General features: G+C 44.5%; 1 protein-coding gene across 5 annotated transcripts in view; it reads left to right on the plus strand.

Moving 5' to 3' along the window:
- DSCAM (DS cell adhesion molecule) overlaps positions 1–14,778 on the plus strand; it is a 439,507-nt gene that overhangs the window by 323,221 nt on the left and 101,508 nt on the right. For 4 of the 5 annotated variants that reach the window (XM_039729460.1, XM_039729462.1, XM_039729461.1 and 1 more), the window contains exons 12-14: positions 4,107–4,303; positions 6,831–6,927; positions 8,262–8,390. In XM_039729460.1, the coding sequence (XP_039585394.1) occupies positions 4,107–4,303; positions 6,831–6,927; positions 8,262–8,390 (423 nt within the window). Of the gene's footprint in view, positions 1–4,106; positions 4,304–6,830; positions 6,928–8,261; positions 8,391–14,778 lie in introns of those variants that run through there. The other variant, XM_039729465.1, reaches the window with a different exon arrangement.

The raw sequence follows: 14,778 nt of genomic DNA on the forward strand, positions 1-14,778 counted from the left end.
TCCAGATTCAGTTTTCTTCAAGAGTAGGGCAAAAAGTTCTTGTTTTGTATGAGCCACTTTCACAATTCTTAAGGATAACCCTAACTACTGAATTTTGTACTTTGATTTTAATGAAGTTGTTAGTACTATAAAGCAATCATATCAACAAGAATTTATTAGCATAAGAATTGCTAATTAATATGATTGTACAATCTAATGTTTTGATATACATTAGTATAGAAATAATATTTAGTGCTATAATAAATAATGGTTTCATATAAACATTAAGAATTATAATAATTGTTATTGTTATTGTTATTACAATTAATTATTTTTTGCTGGGTTGCCATGAAGAAAAGGGAAAACAATGGGTTCACCTATGAAAAGCAGCAAATAAATCAGCTTTCCAAAAGAAAGCCCAACTCTAGACAAAGAAAACTCCTGATTAATGCTGCTGGCAGAGATATGCACACCTTGAAAATGGAAATTGCCATTATTTATAAATTGTAGCTCCTACTTTATCCAGTTTTGACCAATAGACCTCTAACTGTGCCCAGCACCCCATGGCTTCAGACAAAGACATGGAGAATCCCAGAGAAAAGAGAACTTGATTAATTTGTCCCGTGGTGAAACTACTCCATGTGGAACATGGCAGTCTCCATTCCTTGAACCTGCACAGCACCATGCCCTTCCCTTCCAAAATTCTCTTATATAAATACATATAAATATAATTATGTGTCTGTATATAATGCACATTTGAAGAGAGAAAAGGGACAGCCACATTTAATATGGCATCTGAATCTTCTTGATACATTTCTAAATGCCTTCACTTATTTTTAAGACATCCTAAGAGAATATCTCATGCATATGTAGTGCAGATTTAGCTTGCTTATTTACAGTTTTCTAGATTATTTTGTCAGTAAAGAACCGGCATATTTATCTCAGTTATTTGCATCAGTAATTTGATTAAAGATAGTTGGAGGATGAAGAAATATGTTGCCTAAAATATCCTTGGGAATGTGGCTTTGTTACCAGAAATCTTTTGACATAGAGGAAGATAAAAAGAAGGGCTTATGGTTTAGGATCATTGGAGATAAATTGTGAAGAGTAAAAAATCAGCTTTGGAGGAAGGGGAAATATTTAGCTGTGAGGCATTGCTATGGCAATAAGGAATCCATGTGGAAGATTATGTGAGGAGAAGGGAAGGATAAGCAGGGATAAAGCCGTGTCTGAGGAATAAAGTCATCTTTCTTTACATTTTTTTATACTGCTCTTATTAAGAAAGTTTGTTGGGGGGAAAGCGAGCTTTCCAAGGAATCCTCTGGTTTTTAAAAGCAAGATAGGGAATCGTGGGGTTTGGTTTAGCATTGTCACCCAGTGCAGGCGCTGGAAGTGAGACAGGAGTGTCTGGGACAGGCTCCTGGATGGCTGTGGGATTTCAATCCAAGTCCAGATGTCCCATTTTCTGTGTGCTCCTGCTCGTGAAGCAGGAGGAGGGTGGACCTGCCAGGGCAGGGCTCACCTGCACAGGAGCTCTGGTACCTCATGGGGAGGCACAAACCCCTCTCTCATCTCCTGCATGGGCTCAGAACATTTTCACCATCACCAGGGAAACTCCAGGGAGGAGATATTGATGGGAAGGAAGACTGCAGCTATAGGGAAAACTCTTCAGATGACCTGGGGGTTGGCTGATTTAATTAGGGACAGGAAATGAGGCTAGAGGAGGAAAATATAAAGGTATAGGGATGTGAGAACCCAAGGAGATTGAAACAGGAAGAAAGAAGGACAGGTGAAAGGGACTGGAGCCTGTTGTGACGAGGGGAGAGAGATTTGCAGAGGAAGGGACATGTGGGAGGCTGGGGACATTGTGGAAGGAAGAAAGGAAGTGGCACTAGTTAATGATGGTAAAGTGGACTCCTTAACAGCCTGGCACTCTTTTGAATTGGGTCTCCTATTGGATAAAATGCATAAAAGGATGTATGGGACTATTTCAAGACGAAATTCAGGAAGAATTTATTCACTGAATGGGTTTTCAGACATTGGAAGGGGCTGCCCAGGGAGGTCTGGAGTCTCCATCCCTGGAAGTGTCCAAAGAAGAAATTCAGGAAGAATTTTTTCACTGAATGGGTTTTCGGACATTGGAAAGGGCTGCCCAGGGAGGTCTGGAGTCTCCATCCCTGGAAGTGTCCAAGGAAGAATGGGAGGTGGCACTCAGAGCTCTGGGATGGTGACATGGTGGGGATTGGGCACAGCTTGGCCTCAGTGGTCTTGGGGGTCATTTCCAATCTAAATGATTCTGTGATTTTGCATAGCCCTGATTGTTCTGGGTTTGGAGGAAAAAGCAGATGGCCACAAAAAACCAATTTCCTGAAAGTAACCTCCTTGAGGGTAGGTGGGCACACACCAGATGAAACTGAGGCTATTTCCATCCTCTAGAATATGGAAGCAGACTCATCCTAATTTTCTATTTTGTTTATTCATAATTTCTTCTCTTCAGATTCTCATCTTCGATAAAAATTGATGAGTACCCAATACCCAAACAGCTAAATAAGAGGTACTTCATCACTAGTGCATGTGGAGCCTCCTGCCTCATACAAGACCTTTCCCAGAGTTCCTCCTGGATTTAGATCACATTGGTAACCCAAACCCACATCTCCACAGGCCCTGTTAATCTCCAGGTCGGTTTGGTTTGGGACAGGAAGCCTTTGAACAGAAAGGGCTGCATCCTGACATATTGTCATCTCCAAGCATTAACATATCTGGCATGTGAAAAGGTCATGCCACCAAGCATTAACATTACGGGCTGGTAATTAAAGTAATTCATTTAAATAAGGGTTTTTATTCTGCTGTGCAGCAACAAACACAAACTATGCAAGAGGAAAGCCTGGGCAGGCCTTAAATCAGATCCTCTGCCAGTGTCATCTGATTAAAACAGGACCCAGAGAAGCTCAGATGGAAGGAGTGAGTTGTTCTGATAAGAAGAGGCAACCATTCATGCATAAAAACAAGGGACTGGGGCTACTGCAGGAGGCAGCCCTGGAGGGCAAGAGCTTAGGGAGGGGTTCATTGCTGATGCCTCATGTGCTCTGGAAGAGTGGACAGATTCATTCAGAAAGAACAGCTCTGGGTGCTGTCCAGGGCTTTCCAGCTTCTCCTGGGCCTGAACTGGGCTTTGATTCTTTCTAGAAACAGAAATCCAGGTGCCATTCATTGGTGGACAAACCACGTGGGGAGGGTAGGACAGCAAAGGACACCTAAAAGATCCTGTTTCAAAGATGCCATGATTGAAGTTTGCAATAAAACATCCCAAGGATTTTTTTTATTCCTATTTGCAGGAAATTTTAATTCCAAAACACAAAAGTACTTCAGGTTTAAGACTATTCTTGCTAAGAAGAGAGTACTTTTTTCAACATTAAAATTGAAGCCCTTTTTAAAAGAATGGTTAATGAAGTTGACAGGTATGTCCAAACTGTTATGCAAAAACCAACTGAGTACAATAAAAACTCGAATCTAGCTAGGTTTATTGTCAGTTTAATTATACTTTCAGTTCAGCATAGTTCAGCTATGCACTCAACACATCCATGGTCTGTAAGCTCCTTGGTGCAGAGCCTTTCTTTTAATTTTGTGCCGCTCCTGGTTTAATTGAGCCCTCATTTTGATAGATCATTACTGTCACACACACTGGTAAAACATGTAACAGTCAGCAAGTAGAACAGCAGCTCATCAGAAGGAAGCAGACATTTTTATCAGTTCTTTATTGTCCACATATCTGAACACTTATTAGTTAAAGTCCCTTTATGTGCTGTGAATATTGAATATTGAATTATGTTGAATATTGAATGTTGAATTAAGTTGCCCTGTGAGCAGCAAAACAAATGAAGACAGGCTTCCTTTGGATTCACACTCTCTATTGTCCACTTCCAACTCCTTTCTGCTAAGTTTCCTTTGAGGTCCATCAGTCCTCTTAACACAGGAATGAAAATAAAATACTTTTTCACATTTATGTTGATCTGTTTAAATATGGACAAGCTCAGTGAGACACAGATTGAAGAGCCAACCTTGTACCATCAGACCCCCTCAGCTCACTGAGGAACAACCTTGTTTTGTTTTGTTCTGTCTGTTTCTAGTTCCAGCTATGATAACCTCCTACCCAAACACCACTCTGGCAACTCAAGGCCAAAAGAAGGAGATGAGCTGCACGGCACATGGAGAGAAACCCATCATAGTCCGCTGGGAGAAGGAAGACCGGATCATTAACCCTGAAATGTCCCGTTACCTGGTTTCCACCAAGGAAGTTGGGGATGAAGTGATTTCTACGCTGCAGGTAAGAAAACAAATTGGCCCCCAATCATCCAGATGTGTCAGGGTGAGCTTGGTTTGGTTTTGATCCAGGTGCAGGGCCAGCCTGACAACACCAGAGCCCCAGCACTCGTTCTGTGCCTGGTGGGGAGAGCTGGCAGCCAGAGGAGGGAGAGGAAACTTCTGCAATCCATCCCTAATGAACAATTCCCTCTTACCACGCTCCAGAGGCAGCAAGAGAGTGAGCCAGGCTCAACCCTCCATCCTTTCTGTCTCAGGAGCAGCGTGGCTCATGCCTTAGCCTGTCCTTCCCCAGATCAGTTTGACCAAACTGCTGATAAACTCTGGCAAATACCTGGCCCCAGGTTCTGATGGGTGTCACACTGACCCTCACCAAAACCACTAAACTGGTTTGAGGAAAAATGCTGCCTTTTTAAAGTGCTCTTCTCCCTTCCCTTCACTTGGTGGGGCTTGTGAGACCACTTTATAAAGTCAGGATTCAAAGTGGTGTTTTATGTGTGCTTTATGAAATCTAAAAGAATCTTTCTTCTTTTTTCTTACTCCAAAATCTTCATTATCCATTTTCAGTCACATTTCAAAAGTGTATTTATCAGGCCCAAGGAACTAATTCTCTGTCTGATTATTGTCTAAATTTTAGTGCAACTCTTATGGAAGCTTTATTTCTTTACCAGCCAGAACCTGTATTGGATGATACCCAGTAACATTCTGGGTTTGCTCCCTGTGAGGGACCTTTGTCATTGATTTCTATGAGAAAGAAAAAATTCTATGTGTGACTTTGTTCCTATTAGTATTTTTGTCATTCAAATAATATTTAGTTACAGGATTGACCCCTAGGTCTCTCTGCCATAATTCTTCTTGTTGATTTTAATAAGATATCCCCTGGATATACAACAATATTTCTATTTGGAAGGCTGGAGTCCTGCTTGGAGAGTTTCCTGAAGCAGTTGTGTACATCAATGGTGTTCTACATCCATGTGTGTTACATACAAAACCTTTCACTTCTGAGAAATAAAACACCCCAAAAAGCAGAAAATGGCAGATTATGGCTGTCTCTGAAGCATTGAGCTCAGTGCTTTTGCATGGTGATGTAACCTTTAGTTGTGTACCCAGCTTTTATTTTTTTCTGCAGGACCTCTGCCTCAGTGAGACAGGACTTGGATTTTCGCTGGGGCTGAATTAGGGTTGAGTAATGAACGGCACTGTGTGGTGCAAAGCTGATCTTTGAGACCAGACTTTTCACAGGTGGCCAATAATTGTGTGTTCTTTGTTTTCTGGGCACTCGCCTTGAGCCCTTGGGGTCTGATTTGCAGAAGTACTAAGCCCTCCTGGCTGCAGCTGAACTCAGTGGAAGCTGTTATGAACACATGAAAGGCTATTTATTGCTCAGGACTCTGAGGGAGGGGGAGGAAGGCCCTACATGTCTCAAATTGGACTCGAAATTTTTGTTTTTCAGCTCAGCCACACGTGCAAGTGAACACAGCTTGACACGCTGCCACATCTCAGATGATAACTCTCCAATTTCCTTGCAGCAAGTGGGAAATTAATTCATTTATCTTAACCAGTGGTGACTGGGAGTTGTGCTCACATCACCTGGGTTTTGCTGAGGAATAAAGAGCACGTGGAGTTTCCATGGCTCAGCTAATATGTGGCAACTTATCAAGCAACCACCAACGTTATCATACATCTGCTTCCTTAATTCCCTACATGAAATGGTGGCAATGCTCTTCATGGTGTCAGGGCTGATGAAAATAAATTCTCTCCTGTTTCTGCAATGGGTGAATTCAGAGGAAAAAGCTGTGAGAAAATGAATGTCTGTTTTCAGGGCACAGTTGGAACAGGACGCAGTAAATAATTTGCAGAGCAGCACACTGAACAATGAGAAGGAAATGCTATTTCAAATATCTGCTCATTTTAAAAAAATTATTTCTTTCTTGTACCTTGAATGAAGCAGTGGTCCTGTAGAAAAATATCATTATGATCACATTTGTAAATATTATATATAAATTTCCTTGCTGTTAAACAACAAATTGAAAAGAAAGACCACACAAAACTTTATTATGAGGCACCATGCTAAACACTACAGGGCTCACCACCAGTGTTCGAAACTTTATTTCCCCCACACAGACTTCAGCCACTTGAGTTATTTTCAGAAATAGCCAGAAAAATTTGGAGGCAGCAGGAGGCACCATTTTGTATGGCAAATTTCAGCCAACAGTTAAATGCTTGGCAAACTTGTGAGGAACTGGAAACAAGGCTCCTGAGGAGAAGCTGCAGGAATAGGTGGAGCTCCAGCTCCTGACTACACGTGTCGAGCTGCTAACCTGTGTCCTCAGCCCAGGTGCTGCTGGCTTTGATAATTTCAGTATTTTGGAAGCTTTCCTATGCAATTGTATGTGTGTAACCTGCCATATCTATTTATTGCTGTCAAGGAGAACAGTCTGAGCGATTTTTCTTGTGCCTCACAGACAAGCTGTTGGCTTATTTTCTCTGCGTGCTGTTCAATCCATCACCTCTTTTCCAACCTCCTATAGATTCTGCCAACTGTGCGTGAAGATTCTGGCTTCTTTTCCTGCCATGCCATCAATTCTTACGGGGAGGATCGTGGAATAATTCAGCTCACCGTGCAAGGTAGGGAGAGGACAACACAAGGAAAAAATATCCACAGCTATTGTAGGACAGGAAGTGTAGAAATCAGCCGGGGGGAGGGAGGTTTTGATTCTTAATTAAATTGTCAAACAAATTAGGAGCTGCATTAAGGTTCTTAGTCTTTCATTTTCCAGCATCATAGCTTATATTAAAATAAAAGATAAGCTTGAGTCCTTCTAGATTTGTACAAATTATTTAGAATTTTTTTTCTTAAATACAGTAGTTGACAATTGACAAAGATACTTAAAACTAATATATTCAGTAAGGACTGTAGATATGGAGGATTGAGGGAGAGCAGGTTGCATTTGATTTTAAAGAACAAATGTGCTTCAAACCCAGGTCTGAAATAAAGCAAAAGTGATCTCACTTCATCTCTAGAGAAATGTTAAACCTGCTGTGGAACTTAAAGCAAAATATTTCAAGTTCAATCAATCAAAATAAATGGTGAGCAGTTCGCACAATCCAAATTCTAGGAATTTATGTTGCCTGGGGCTGGGGTTCCCCTCTCACAGGGCACAAACAGCAAGTCCAGAAGAGGTGACAATATTTGAGATGCAGGACTCATCCCCTGGCCACTGCTCGTTCCCATGTGGGGCTGGTTCCTCCTGTGCCTCTCTGAGCCTGCTCACAACAAATTCCTACAACTTGCAGATTTCTCTCTCCCTGCCCTTGATTCCAAGTAGCAGCAGATTCCAGAGGATGCCTAAGGCAGCCCTGTTGAAAAATTCAGGTGGAGTATGGGGACAGGTTCCCAGTTCCACCACAGCTCATCTAAGCTGCCATGACAATTTAAAGGGACATTAGAATGGGCCTAGGTGCTGGTTATTTACGTTAACTTTAGAGGCAGAAAGAGCTTTTAGAGTTACAAAATCAGACAAATTATTCTGTTACTAAAGTAAGACTTTTAAACACACTCAAAGAGAAAGAAATTTTATTCTCTCTCTCTACCAAATTTAGCACTTTTCAAGTTAGTACTCATATTCCTACAATCACTTTTTGAATAAAATCACTAATAATAGTATCAGGGAAATGTGGTGTTCAAGGTAAAATATCTTTCCTGGGATGAAAGTCCAAGCTGGAGTGATTTTAAGGAAATGCAACCAAGAAGGTTAAAGAGGAGCCAATATTCAAGATTACACCAGTAACTCCGAGATGAAAAGTGCTGATAGTTCCAGCAGGTGATTCACAGGATCAGGGTCCCCATGAGTGCCTAGAGGAATGCCAGGAAGGCTGAGCCAGTGCCACGCTGGCTGGTGTGGCCCTGTGAAGAGGACAGGGTGTGTTCTGAGCAGAGCTGTGTGTGTGTGTTTGCCCAGAACCCCCCGACCCCCCCGAGATAGAGATCCGGGAGGTGAGAGCTCGGAGCATCGCGCTCAGGTGGACCATGGGCTTCGACGGCAACAGCCCCATCACCGGCTACGACATCGAGTGCAAGAACAAGTCAGGTAAGGAACAATCTCAGCCGTCCCTGCTGCTGCTCATTCCCCACCGAGTTTGTGCTGCAAAAGGTAATTCACAATTTGAAACTGCCTGATGGAATTTTTTGTCGTGGTTTGTTTAATCTCCCACATGAAGATTTATCTTTATTTGTTGCGCTTTTTGTTTGTTTTGTGGTGAAGACAGTACATTTAGCAATTGCTGCTTTTCCCTTTTACCACTTCATGCTATATTTACTGAGGCAAAAATTTTGTGATGTTTTCATTAGTAGAAAAAATATTTTCAAGAATGTTGAATCATTAGTCATAATTTTAGCCCTGGCTTTATAAATGAAATCAATAATGTAGAGAAGAGATTGATAATGTACCTGAAAGATGAGGAGAGGAAATTCTCCACTGAGGCTGAAGTCAGGAATTGCAGGTTTGGAGATGTGCATTGGGCAAGGATGCCTTCAAGGGATATGCACACCTAAAAGTTTCTGGGCTCCATTTTCTTTTTGATTGTTTTCCTTTCTTTCCAACCACCCACCCACTCCAGAAAAGCTTCTGAAAGTCGTTCTTGCCTGACTGACTTCTTTCTCACACTAAAACATCTCTTGTATTTCTCAAATACAAGAATAAATATTTAAGAATGGTGTAATTCAGCACAACCCCATTTAGGATGACTGAGGTGCTTCCATTCCATTGACGCAGTGTCAAGCAGGGATTTCAGAGCTCTAAAGCATCCTTCTTAGATTTAGTTTGATGTTTTCAAGTGATAATGCAGAATGCAGGCAAGGATTAAGTGGGAGTCACCATGAATTTGCATTGAAAAATTATTTCTCTCTAATATGGAATGATAAATCAAGAGCAAGACAGCAAAAGGAGCATCATCAGGTTGGATGGAAATATCGGGACTCAATATATTGATAAAGGTTAAAAAAATATAGAAAGAAAAAGAAGTGGGCAGCAGAATTGGTGTCTAAGAAAATATTTCTTTGTATCTGAAAACAAATCCTGGAGGTCATGTCCTAACAAGAGCAGATTATCTTCTTCTTACTGCAAACAACAAAACAGAAATGTCAGTTTTTAAAGTCTGAGGCTGAATGTTTGGAGAAACTCAGATGAGGTCTTTGGAAACTCTTGCAAATGAATCTTGTCATTAATTAAATCACCGAGAAGATGAAATAACAAAGATGGTTAATGAAGAACTTGCATGGGGTAGTTGGGGCAATTTAGAACTAAGAGGAAGAATTAAGAAAACATCTCAGTTTCCAGGTATTAAAGGGGTGGAACAATATTTAGATTATATATTCAAGGAACACTCTACCAAGACCAAAGTGAAGCTGTAAACTGCACAACTGTGTTTTGTGAGAATTTTCCCCCTCTGTTGCCTTTCCTGAGGACTCAGGAATGAATTTAGATCAGATGCACCATCGAGGCTTCTCAAGCAGGAAAACTTTTCTGTTTCAGAGAAGATGCAGGTGACCACAAAGAATGCATGGACTCTATTCAGCAGCCCTCACAAATCCCATCATAAAATCACAGAAATTAGGTTGGAAAAGGCCTTTAAGATCATCAAGTCTAAAGTTAGCTGAGCACTGCTGATGTCTACCCCATCAGACACAAAAGACACACTAATTACCCCAATGGAATTAGTAACTCTATGGAAGGAGCATGGAGTTCCCTGTCCTGTAGGGTCCGTTTGCCATCCCAGAGCACTATGAATACCAGGAACTCGGTGTTTCAGGATGTTTTGGTACATAGAGACATCACCTGTCTGTAGAGACATGTACCTGTGGCACTCAGACCTGGCCCTTCATGGAGATCCGTCCTGTGCAGCCTCCAGACCTTTCCATCGGAGGTGTGCAAGGACCTCTGGAGATAGGAACGGGACCGTGGGTCCTCATTTGTGCCTCTCTCCCCATCCTTTTAAATTTTTTATGTCATTAGGGCAGTCGTAGGAACAAACTTTGAACAGTTCTGTTAACTGCGCTTTCTTGTGCTCTGCGGTGACAGGGCACACCCGGGTCCCCGATGCTTTCTCAGAGCTGGGGGACCCAAAATCTTATCCGGTATCCGCGGAGGTTCCGGCCGGGCGCGGGGCTGCTGCGGTACCAGCGATCGCCACCGGGTGGCACCGCCGGAACACCTGAAACCGGCAGATTGTGTGCGGGAAAGGATGAGAAAAACGAGTCTTTCCCGAGAAACATGAGATTTTGCCGACCAACACGCGTCCTTCCCGCGCTCTCCTCATTTGTCCGGCTCCCTCGGACAAATCCAGCGAGAGCCGAGTTCACCGGGGCATCAGAGATAGCGGCGCCGCTCCCTCAGCGCCCGGCCCCAGCCCCGGCGGGCGGGGAGCTGGCCAGAGACCCTTGTGACATCAGGGAGCCCCAGGCTGGCTGAGGGTGTCTAAGGGGCGCAGAGCCCTGTTGTGCCCAGTGCCAGGAGAGCCGCTCTCTGAGGAGGACGCAGCTCCCTGGCTCTGTCTGCGCTGGACGCCCACATCTATAGAGGCTGACAGCGACAGACATTGATAGCGACAAGGTCAAAGGCAACTCCAACTCCCGGTCGCCAGCCCCTTGCCCAGCTGGCTGGAGGCCCCCAGCGAGCAGTGGTCAGGGGCAGTGGTCAGGTCAGTCCTGCCCGAGCCACGTCTGCTGGGAAGGTGGAGCTGCTCGAGACTCTCGTTTCTGAGGAGGTAAAGGCAGCAGCTCCTCTCCTCAGTGAGGAGCTGCCATCACCAGGAACACAAAGCTCAGCCAGTGTCCCCTCTGACACCCTGACCAGTAGCCATGCTTCACTATTCCAGGATGAGAACATCAATGAGGAGATCCTGATCCAGGGACTGACAGACATCTACAAACTGTTGGAGAAGCTGGAGGAAGAGTATGCCCTCCAACAACAGCTGAGTGTAGAAGAACAAACACAGCCCAGCTCTGCCGCAAGAGCTTTCCCAAAGGGAAGCCTGCGTTGCCCAAGACATAACGAGAGAGAATGGCAGCAGACTCTCAGGACGCTCCAGTGCAGAAGATCATAGCTGTGAGGAGCTTGTGCAGGAGAACTGTGAAGATGCGAGTGACCATGGCATCGGGACTAAGGCTTCCTTGTTCTCAGAGGAGGAAGAGAGGGATGACATGAGCATCCCAGAGCTGCATCCAGAAGACCAAAAGCTAAACTGGAGAGTTTTTGCGGCAGACGGGCTCCCAGTACCCATCCCTCATGAGGCCTGGGTTGAGGAGCAGGAACAGGGTCTGCACAGCCCAGGGCCCCTCCGTGCCTCACTCATGCCCGTGAAAGGCCAACTCCCTGTGGGACATGGGGCTTCTCTTCCCTTCACGAAGCCAGAGGCAGGGAGAGAGAGCCGGGTGCCTGCCCCACACAGCCCCTGGCCTGCCCAGCTGGGAGCCCAGTCCTGCCACGGGCAGCTGGCTCCCTTTAGCAAACGTCCGTCCCGCTTCAGGCGGGTGCTGCGGGCGCTGCAGGGGCTGTTCCTCTGTCCCTGCCTGAGGCCACGGCCAGAGGACTGAAACAGGTGAGAAATGGATGAAGAAGATGAAGACAAAAGAGATGGAGATGAAGAAGCAGATGAAAAAGAAGATGAAGAGGACACAGAAGATGAAGAAGACAATGAAGTGAAAATGAAGATGATGATGGAGACAAACAAGACCATGAAGACAAAGTTGAGAAAGATAACGAAGAAGAAGACGACTGTCTCAATTTTTGAGACAAATTTAACAGAGGACGCTCCAAAATGAGCCAAAATTCCTGGAGACTGGGGAAACATTGAAGAAATATTCCCCTTCCTGACTTGGGCTGCGAGATGGCACTGGCTTTCACGCTGAGGGAAGTGGAGCTTGCACGGAGGAGTTCCATGCAGCAGGAGGCACAGCCCTGGCGGCTCTCTGGGCTCCACCTCCTGTCCAGGGCAGACAAGGCAGCCGGGCTGGAGTCTCTGGCTGTGCTTCCTCTGCCCGCCTCAGCTCCGCAAGGCTTGGGGCTGGAATGGGACGGCCCCGCTGCCGCCGGTCCTGCTGCTCTGGTGTGGGAGCAGCAGCTGTTGGCTTCAGCTGGAGGGGCTGAGAGATTGCTGCTGCAGCTCCTGCAAGCCAGGGAAGGGAAGAGCTTTGGGATGGGCCAACAAAGCCAAGCAAGACAAGCAAAAGAGAAGCAGGCAGAGGCATGAAGGCCAGGGCAGTGAGGCTTGGAAAATGCCCAGCCAAGGAGCCCAAAGCTCCCCCTTCCCCGCCCCACACACAGCCGGCCCCGGGCCTGGAAGGTACAGCCACCATTTCTTGGGCACAAAGCAAAGGCTCCCGGAAAAGACTCTCAGCATCCACCTCTTCAAGACAAAGAAGATGAAGACGATGAAGTCAGAGACAATGATGACAAAGCATCATGATGCTTTGATGAAGATGAGACCACAGAGAGGAATACTAAGAAGACAGAGAAGACAAGAATTATTTTTAAAATACACATAAGAAGAATAGTCATAAGAATTTTAAAATAGAAGATAAATTAAGAATTTTAAAATACATACAAGAAGGATAGTAATAGGAGTAAGAATATAATTTAGAAAGACATAGAAGAAGCAGAAAAGAGTATTTAGAATTGCAAGAAGAGGAGTAGCTAAAATAAGGAGAAGAAAAAGAAGACTTCAAGAATACTGAAATGAAAATAAAAGTTAATAAATAAATAAAAGCAGTGAATTTATTTTTATTATATATTGTATATTTATATTACAGTCTATGACATAAAAACATAAATATACAACATGTTCTAATTATGATGCCTTATAATTTCCCAGAAAATAACCAAAGAAAGAGAGAACAGTTCCAATTAGTGAAGAATTTGTGTATTTTCTAATGGAGTTTGTAAGGCATTAGAACAGAGTCCCCAGGTTTCACATGGTGTCTCTCAGCGGTGCCGATGTGTTTGCACAGGCAGCGGCCCTGAGTCCCCTGGCAGCAGGGAGTGCTCAGCCCCAGGGCCAGGGAGAGTTGGCGGCTGGGCCGGCAGGGCAGGGCTGTGGCTGCTCTCTGCAGGCCAACTGAAGGCGCACGCTGAGCCCGGCTGGGAGAGAGCTGTGCTGGGACAGAGCCCTTTGCAGCAGGGCTCTGCAGCCGAAGTGCCCAAATCAGTGCACCCAGCACCAGAGCAGCACTGGGGCTCTGCTGGTCCTACTGGGCAGCCGCACAGGGCTCTGTCACAGTGAGGGTGCCTGTCTATGGCTAGGAGACTAAAACCCTCATTTCTTTATCCCAACTAGACTTCAGCCTGTGGGTTTAGTGTCACATCTCACACAACTGGGCCCAGGGGTGACACTGTCGCAGCCCAGCCCAGCCCTTTGGGCCGCTGTCCAGGTGCATTTGGAAGGGCACTGACACAATTCTAGCGCACTCTTTGTGCTCTGTGAAAAATGTTTTTGTGATTTGTGTTAATCGGTCATTGTATCTGCTGTGTCAAAAATAGATTCAAAGAATGGCTTTGTAACTTTCTGACCCAATAGCTAAATCAAGCATCGAAATAAAAGAAGTCTAGTAGAGTAAAAGAGATGAAGTAACCAGGAAACTGATGCTTAGACTAAAATAAAAGAAGTTATGGTAAAGCTAAGAGATATTGCAACAAAGCAACTAAATGCTTATGTATAATATAAAGCTTCATACACTTAACAAAATCATGTAGCCGATACCAATGTAAGGCCTCTCTCCAGACAACTACAAAAAGGACAGGCAGCCAATGAACACCTGGAAAGATGAAATTGCTGATCTCAGCCTATTGATATTTGTTCATTCAGACCAACTAAAGACGTTGGAAAATGCTTTGTAGGCCTGAAAACAGTATCTATACTTTGCCGAACTTGTAAGAGTTTGGGGCGTGAGTGTGGCGTGAGCAGGGAGGCCGTGGCCACCCAGCACTGCTTGCTTGCTTGCTTTACTGCAAAAGGTAGAAAAATGAAATTGGGTTTAGTGATGGAAATTTTATCTCAAGGTCCATGTTGGTGTGGCCTGTGCAGACGGAGCGGGGCTGGTGGGAGCCGCACTCCCCTCAGAGCCCCTGAGGAGGACAGCAATGGCGGCGCCACTCCCCTCAGCGCCCGGCCCCAGCCCCGGCGGGTCCTGGAAGGTACAGCAGCCATTTCCTGGGCACAAAGCAAAGGCTCCCAGAAAAGACTCTCAGCATCAACCTCTCCAAGACAAAGATGAAGATGATGAAGATAGAGACAATGATGACAAAGCATCATGATGCTTTGATGAAGATCAGACCACAGAGACGAAGGCTAAGAAGACAGAGAAGACAAGAATAATTTTAAAAATACATATAAGAAGAATAGTCATAAGAATTTTAAAATAGAAGATAAATTAAGAATTTTAAAATACATACAAGAAGGATAGTAATAGGAGTAAGAATAGAA

Source organism: Passer montanus, unplaced genomic scaffold (genome assembly GCF_014805655.1).
Source record: "Passer montanus isolate IOZ18808 unplaced genomic scaffold, ASM1480565v1 scaffold69, whole genome shotgun sequence".
In the NCBI taxonomy this organism is placed as follows: domain Eukaryota; kingdom Metazoa; phylum Chordata; class Aves; order Passeriformes; family Passeridae; genus Passer; species Passer montanus.